This window comes from Rhinichthys klamathensis, unplaced genomic scaffold (assembly GCF_029890125.1).
Source record: "Rhinichthys klamathensis goyatoka isolate OS25496 unplaced genomic scaffold, OSU_Roscu_1.1 h1tg000570l_1, whole genome shotgun sequence".
NCBI lineage: Eukaryota > Metazoa > Chordata > Actinopteri > Cypriniformes > Leuciscidae > Rhinichthys > Rhinichthys klamathensis.
This window is the reverse complement of record NW_026607036.1, coordinates 216,818-225,632: the sequence shown is the minus strand read 5'-3', so window position 1 is coordinate 225,632 and position 8,815 is coordinate 216,818. Positions and strand designations below refer to the sequence as shown.

At 38.2% G+C, this 8,815-nt stretch overlaps 1 protein-coding gene across 1 annotated transcript; it reads right to left on the bottom strand.

Moving 5' to 3' along the window:
* Window positions 1-4,323: 4,323 nt before the first annotated feature.
* On the bottom strand, window positions 4,324-8,697 carry LOC130074130 (uncharacterized). The gene is made up of 6 exons (XM_056239671.1): window positions 8,628-8,697; window positions 7,163-7,708; window positions 6,817-6,916; window positions 5,165-6,288; window positions 4,725-4,933; window positions 4,324-4,627 (listed from the first exon to the last, which is right to left on the bottom strand). Exons 2-6 carry the CDS (start codon window positions 7,697-7,699, stop codon window positions 4,324-4,326), a joined length of 2,274 nt encoding a protein of 757 aa, XP_056095646.1. The 5' UTR covers window positions 7,700-7,708; window positions 8,628-8,697.
* Window positions 8,698-8,815: the final 118 nt, after the last annotated feature.

Sequence of the window (8,815 nt, the reverse complement as noted above, 5' to 3'; positions counted from 1 at the left end):
GTGTGTGTGGGGTGTGTGGTGCGCGTGTGTGTGGGGTGCGTGTGTGTGGGGTGCGTGTGTGTGGGGTGCGTGTGGGTTGTGTGGTGTACGTGTGTGTGGGGTGTGTGGTGTGTGCGGGGTGCGTGTGTGGAGTGTGTGGTGTGCGTGTGTGTGCCTACCTGTAATTGCGTTTGTGTGTGTGGAAAATTAGGTAGAATTAGTTAGCTAGCTAGTCTTTGTGTGTGTGTGTGTGTGTGTGTGTGTCTGTGTCTGTGTCTGTGTGTCTGTGTGTGTGTGTAAAATTAGGTAGAAAGTTAGGTAGCAGCAGAAAGTAAGGTAGAACAGTTAGCCTATGTCTATTAGCATGTAGATACAATGGGTTATCCCACCGGTCACTATTGTTGCCGGTGACATGTTTGTGAGTTCTATGACCACATTAAACAAAGTTGAGTAATTGCAAATGCATATATCAATACTAGACACCTTAAACATGATGTGTATCAAAAATCTAAGTCCTATCTTTATGTTAACATGCTTTACTGATCTTTTCTTTGGGAGCTTTCTTGCTGCCATCCTCTTCTCTTGGCACAAACAGGATATAAACAGCTCTGGTCATGTGACAATTTACAGTAAACATGTGACACTGCACATATTTCATTGAGACCCTTTATTATTTCAATATCTGTTGGAAATGCACTGATAGATCATTCAGTAACATTTTTATAGCCTTAGAAATGAAACATTTTTTTACGGTCACTATTGTGACCGGTGGGATTAAATGAAAACTGAATTATATATTGAAAGATTGTATGTGTATTTTAAAGGTGAAAATATGTTGCATGCTTTTTATAATGTTTTTACCCCAAAAGTTTGTTGTGTTTTAAAATAATTGATGTGGAAGCTGCCGGGAAGTGAAGAGTTTTTCTAAATTATGTATGTAACTGACAGAGATGGGGGACTCGAGTCACATGACTTGACTCGAGTCAGACTCGAGTCGCAAATTTAAGGACTTGAGACTTGCTTGACTAAATTAAGAAAATGACTCGACTTGACTTTGACTTGAGATCCAATGACTTGAGACTTGACTTGACTTAAACTGTATGACTCGAGAATGACTTGATATACATTTTTATATAAATCATCGCAACATCCATTGATAAACAAAATGAAAGCAACGGAACCATTGACGTCAGTCATCAGATTCTGCGCGATTGCGTGACGCTGCACAAGCCCAGAAATAGCCTACATCGCGGTGAGCGCGCTAAATACAAAAACATCTCCCTGCATCGTTTCTTTTTGGATATAAACACTAGAAAATTACCATATTCATGCAAGAAGATTTGTTGTATGCGTTGTAATAACTGGCAAGGGATATCGGACGACCATCACAACCTCGAACAGTCGAACTTCATTCACCACGTCTAAAAGTAAGCTATGGCTTGTTTAACCTGTTTGTTATAGTTAATTTGACTATCTTTAAATCTAGAGAGAATAATATTGGTCAAAACAGCATGCCTCTTTATACACAATTATGTTTTCAAATGTAGCTTAATGTTGTCAATATTCAAATGATAATTAATGATGGTATATGTTTTGTATAACATTTGCCACATTTCTTTTTAAATCATGCTTTAAAGCCAAAAATGTTGTTCTTTCCAATGACGAAAAACAATAGAGAAAACTGTTAGTTTTGTCGTTTATGTTTCTCTTAATGTTATCAGGGGGTTGGTGGCAAAAAATGCCAGCAGAATTAATATGCACCCAAAATTCAAAATGTGGTGGAAAAATGGCCCTAGTATGAGTTATTTTCATAATTATAACATATATAAAAAAATATTTCCAGATTATTGGCGCGATTGCAAATGTGATGATTTTATAAAACAGTTCAGTAAACAAAGAGTGAATATTGTGATGTGACATTTTAGACATAATATTCCAAATATTCTCTGTTTTTGCTCTATTTCTCCAATGACAATAGTTCCAAACAAGCCACAGAAAGAGTTATGCGTATTTGTGAGTCAGTGACCTAGTTGCTTAGTTCCAGAACGAATCTGTCATTTTGAACAAATCAGTTGACTGCTTCTATGACTCGTACATTAAGACGGTGATTTGGCGCCACCTATTGGCGGTTTTAACTTCATTATAGGCTAAATGCCAACGGCTGTTATATAACTTATATAAAGGGGATCCCAGTTTGAAGAATGCCATTTGGTGGCATAGGAACCATTATACTTGAATTGTGAATTGTTTAATACCTTTTAATGGTCTTCTGCAATGTTTGAGGCATATTTATTTTTTCATGCTTTAATGTTGGCCTAATTTCAGTTACATTTACATTTTAGGCTATGTAGTTTGAAATTGTATTTATTTTTTGATTTTTTTGATTTTTATTGTAGTAACCACTCAGCTGTATGTGGAAATGCATATTTAAAAAAAATATGTTGCAAATAAAACCATAGTCCACAACTTATGTAGTTTTAACTTATTTTAATATATAAATTCAGTGAAATCATCAAACGTTTGTATGACTTGCCAGTGACTTGTGACCCAAGCTACGACTTGACTTGACTTGCTTGATATAAGGCAGTGACTTGACTTGACTTGCTTGCTTTTATAAAAAATTGACTTGGACTTGCTTGAGACTCGAAGGTTAAGACTTGAGACTTGCTTGTGACTTGCACATGTGTGACTTACTCCCACGGTAACTGAAAGATATGTAATGTAGAGATGTTTGTCTAAATTATGTTTGGAAAATTTGTATTTTTTATTGTATTAATTTTTATTGTATTTTATTGATTGAAATTTCTTAAAAAAAAAAAAAAAAAAAAAAAAAGCACGCCCGATCTCGTCTGATCTCGGAAGCTAAGCAAGGTCGGGTCTGGTTAGTACTTGGATGGGAGACCGCCTGGGAATGGCTCATGACCCCTCCAAGTCCTTATCCTGGGTCCTGATCACCTTGGAAACAAGGGGAGGAGAGAGATGAGAGAGGGGATGAGAGAGGGGAGGGGCCAAATGGAAAGAGAGACCAATGTTTTCAAACTTCAGGACATCTATATTTTAAGTCTTGTTTACCTCTGAAATAGTTTACTGTTCTTTTTTTATCTTTTTTATGTTTTTGTGAATAAGACCATGAAGACTATAATCTCTGACTTGAATAGTTTATTAAGTATAATATGATGTCTGTCACGTAATATAACAAACATAATGCTTCAGTTAAAACAATAAAAAACAAGTAATAAAACAAATGTGTTTGCTCATATCTGTTTGAAGTATGAATGGATGCACTTTACAAATAAACTTGAGACTTTTAGTTACAATGTTTGCAAGATCACTGAAAAAAGCTAATAAACTATATTAGGCTACTTGAACAAAGTGTAATTTGCTCATATGTGAGATATTATGCACTCTATATGCCCTATTCGCCCTGTAGGGAGCATGTAAAATGTACTCATAAAAGGGCCTTAATGGAAGTTTAAGACTTTACCTTCCTGGTAAGTAATTCAGCCTCTGTTATACTCAATAAAGTTTCATGTGACAGTCTTTAGCTATTGGACAAATGGGGAAACAGCAGTGAGAGGAATCATATATTTGGAAACATTCTTTTTTTTTATTTGGTCAACAATATATATCTACATATCAGAAATAAATAAACAACTCAACAATAATAACAATAACACAGGTAACAAAGTACACAGAATAGAATTAACATTAAGTAATTTAGCAGAAAATATAGCAAAATAGGTACTAAATTATAATTTACAGGATTTGTTCAACAATATATATCTACATATCAGAAATAAATAAACAACAACAATAATAACAATAACAGGTAACAAGGTAAACAGAATAGAATTAACATTAATTATTAAGTAATTTAGCAGAAAATATAGCAAAATAGGTACTAATAAGTTATTATTTACAGGATTTTTATATATATTTACAAGATTTATACATGTACACATTGAGCAATATACAATATACGTACAATATATACAAGAGGATGAGGTAATGCAGTGCAATAGTATGCAATGTTAAGCAGATATTTACATTCACTGAAAACACATCTTTTTTGGCAAATTACACAAAGTGCAAATAATGTTGAGGACATGTAAATCTGTGCACAGGTAATTCTGACTAACCCACACCATGTCTAAACCAGGACCAAATTACAACCCCAATTCCAATGAAGTTGGGACGTTGTGTAAAACATAAATAAAACCAGAATACATTCATTTGCAAATCCTTTTCAACCTGTATTCAATTTAATACATTACAAAGACTTCTTCAAAGACTTTTGAGCTTCTTATACATAAAGATTATATATGGATTAATATTACACTTACCTCAACCCCACGGGTGATCCGTCTGACATAGGACCTGATCTGGTGAGGTTTGAGGAAGGCTATCATGTCCTCGTCTGAAAGACTGGCGTACAACTCCTGGTTGCCCTTCCTGACTGCCTGGATTAGGAGCATCATATCGTCCTGCACCTGCCAGGGCACTCATGAACATCCCATACTTGGCATGGCTCTGTTTGATGACAACAGCATCCCAGCGGTGCAGCCAGTGTCGGATGTCCAGTCTGACCACAGTACCCTTCTGCACCCAGTCCCCGAACAGATTCTCCAGGAAGGACGAACCACTGTCACTGAAACAATATAAATTCTGCATGTGTTCTTTGTTTTTTTTTTAACATTAAATTAATGACAAATTTTATCAGGGTATATGGATGTGTTATTACCTACCGACAACAGTTGTTATCTGCATATATGGCAATTGGTGCAGGAGCCCTAGCTCGTTCAAAGCGGGCCATCAGACCTTTGGCCATACGTCTGTAGCACCCCTCAGACTCGGCTGCCACCACCACTGTGGTCAAGAACTGGCCCCACTCGTTCAGCACACTGGTGATATACTGCATGGTGCCCTGGCCATCACCATATATCTTCTTAAGGACCTGGAAAATACAAAGCAGAACATTCATTTGATAGTTTCTATCAATAACCTGTCTGTCCAATATAATTTATATGAATTACAATGCATGTACATATTGTATCCATCACATTTGAACGCTGAACAGTGAGGCCAAAGTCCCTTATTCAAAACGATAAGCTGGCTCAAGTCACTTTAAAGTGACTAAGTAAATATTAAGTCTGCTTAACTTCATGAATTGATACAATACACATACCTTTTTTGTACCATCAATGCAGAGGATTTCTCCAGTCACACTGAGGATTGAGGCTCTGTACACAGGCATCTTCTCCATCTCCATGATCATGTGTGCACGCCTCAGCACACGTGCAGAAGGAAGGGGAGTCCGGGGCAGAGGAGGGGTGTAAGTACCAGCAGCTTTGACAAAGGACAGGATGCTCTTCTGAGACGATGCAGATCCAGCTGTGTGGGCTTCGTACAGGAGAGTCTGGTACAGGTCACGGCGCTCCACATACCACTCATCATGTCCCTGCTGCAGCAGTCTCTGGACTTTGTTCATGGACACACTGTTGACCCTGTCATTCAGAAGAGTAACCACGCCTTTGTCAATAGCACGCTTCCCACACAGTATGGCAGGAAACATGCTTCTGATGGCCGGGGCCAGGTTCATCAAAATCTTGGGACTGTGTGCCAGCCAAATGTACTGCTGAACATGATGACTGTCCTCATCTTCACTGTCTGTGTCACTATGTGTCTTACTCACTGCCCGCCTCATCTTTTCACAATGTGAACACTTCAGCTTCTCCGTCAACAGGGTGTAATTGTACTTCATCCCACACACTTGCCTGGCATAACTACCAAAGCCTTTCTTCTCAAGGTATTCACCTGGTGGTGCAGGGCAGTTGGAGCTAGGGCAGCGGATCTTGGCTTGCATCACACCAACTGGGCGCCAGAAGAAGGCAGGGGTTGTGAAAAAGGCCATCATGTTGGGCAGTCCTCCCTTGACAGAAGTAGGAATTGGGGGTGGGTGGAACTCCATCTTCTCCTTTAAAAGCCTTCTCTCCACAATCTCTCCTTTGGCATTCTTGTACTTGGAAGGCCTCTTAAACAGACCATACATCTCATCACATTTCAGCCATGTGATGTTAGGAGGAGCTATACCATTGGCTTGTGTAGATGGAGGTGGATGCTCCCAGTATTTCTGCCAGCCCTCCAGCAAGATGCCACCGGTTTCTGAGGCAGAGGTGTCTACAGGGGAAGAAGGTCTTCCCTGAGATGTGCTGAGGCTGTGGGAAGGGTCCTGACTCACAGCCGGTGTGAGCTCTCCCCAGGTGGTCAGCCGTGTGGAGACCGCTACCTCAGAATCTTCAAGGACTGTCTCTGTAGAAAAAAATCAGACAAAATGTATCGAGCACATTGCTAAAGATGTGAATATAATGACAAACACTAGCATTATCACAATAAACAAATTTTGTTTCTTTTTTCCATGTTATCAGATCTTATTTTAGAGAACACAAATTATATTTGATACAAACATTTTAGTATAGAGCTGCTACAAATATAGGCAATAGTTTAAAACAAATCCAACATATCACATCTACAAATTAAATTGATTTTTGTATGTGTTATCTAAATGCCAACAAAGAATTTAGACATTAATCTGTTAGACTGAAAAAGGGCAGCTAGCTTGACAATATCCCTCACCCTGCTGAAAATTAAAGTGAAATACTAAACCTACTGTCGTCATTATCAGTGCCATAAAATGTGTGATATTTCAGCAGTGTATTTAGTCAGATGTTTGAAATACATCAGTAAGAAAATGTTATATGAATTTTAAAATAGAGTTATGGCGTGTTAAATGTTATATGAATTTTAAAATAGAGTTATGGCGAGTTAAATGTTAAATACCTGCAGCTGCCAACAATTCAGCATCACTGGCATAGTCAGGATCCTGCTGGAACTTAGAAAGGGTAGATTCAGCCTTCTTTCCTTTGTCTTTCCTTGACTCCTATTCATGCAGAAAATAAAGAAATTGTATAAAAACATACAAAGTTGTATTGTACCACATAAACACAAGTACTTACACTGTTACCACTTCCTATGTCTAAAGCACAAGCTTTTGTGCAGAGTAAACATTGATGATTTTACTATTGAAGGTGCATTACATGTGCCTAACTGATTTACACATGCACTACATTTTTTTATAAACAAAACAGTAAATATAATTTAATCTCAGTTAAAGGGTTAAAGTTACCTCCAAGCGTTTGTCAAGATGAAAGGTGACAGGCGGGAACTCTCTGGCATACTGCAGCAATCGCTCCTTTTGCCACTTTAGGAGTTCGTTCTTCTCACCCTTCTGGCAATATTCAGACAGCAGCCATATGACCCAGCCCACATCATTTTCAAGCAGCCACCTGAAAGACTGTCCTTCATATTTGCCGAATGTGACAATTAGCTGGCCTTTCCACATTTCCCCTCCAGCTTTCTTTGCAGCAGCCTCTGCCTTTTCAGAATCCAGATAGCTGGGGTCTACTGCTTTGCTGGGGGCCATTGCCACACTCTTAGCTGCATCCGTACACTGTAGCTTGGCCTCTCCCTGCCTGTACAGACGGATGCATGGGTACAGGTGCTGTTTTTGGTGGCTGCTCAGCTGCTGTTTCAGTGAGAAGCTTTTCCCACACACTTCACACACATGTTCCTTTGGACCATGAAGCTGCATGTGCCGAGTCAGGTTGGACTTCACAGAGAAACTCCTGTCACATACACTGCACTTGTGTCCCTGCAAATCCATGCTTTTTATCTGATGTAATAAAACAGAAACAGATTCAGAATAGTTTCTTCTTTTCAAACGGTACAGGGGACTAAACACTGGAAGACCAGGAGATGCAAAACATGTACATCACACAAGTAACAGTAGGCCTACTGCTATTACTATTACTTAAAGTAGAAGTAAAAAAAAAAAAAAAAAAAAAAAATACTACACAAGTACTGAGTAATCTTTATGGATGTTATCTGATTTACCTTTTAATGTGATATTTCACATGATTAGCTGAAAGTTCAAAAGGTAATGGTTTATAATTTTAGACTGTATTTTAGTTTTCAGTGTTTTATGTTATTGACTGTTAATGGCTTATCAGTTACTATGAGACAAAATAGTTTAAATAAGTGGAGATAGCCTGACAAAACAGGCCTAAACTATTTAAATGTACAGTATGGTAGTCAGTCAATTCCAACAGGACAAACTGGCAAGTGACAGTTGTGTTACTAGCCATAAGTAAAATCTAACTGTATTTGGATAGTAGGTTAGTTTTAATGTCCAGCCCTGATAGTGTTTGGGTAACTATTTCCAAAAGTATTTACTTTTTAGTAAAACATTACAAAGACTATCAAGAATTACTGCAGTGCAGTTTACGATTCATGTCAGTAACGTTAGTTAGATGGGCGATTATATTTCCCCTATTAATGTTTTTAAAACTTTAACAGTTGATAACTTTGTAATTACTGCACGTAAATCCATGCAGAAAAAACTGTTAGAAAGCTTAAAGTCATATCTATTCGCGACATCACTGAGTAAAGCCGTTTTTGGCCAAACACTAAGTTACGCGAAGACGTGATGTCAAACAGTCCTAGCCAATTTAATATACTAAAATCCGCTATCTCAACGATCGCTCGGTAAATGCTAAAAACATATAAAATCACAGAGAATATACTGGACTTACCTCTTGTTTGCTGTCACCGATCTCAGTCCACTGATGATAGTAACGTTAGTGTTGTTTACGCTTGTCACTCTCATGATGCACTTGACCCGGTCAATGGGGCCATCTGATTGGTGGGTTGAGGAAGATGCCTGCTCAACAGAGCTCAGTGATTGGTTGATTGAGCTACTCAACTTGCTCAACGGCGCTCA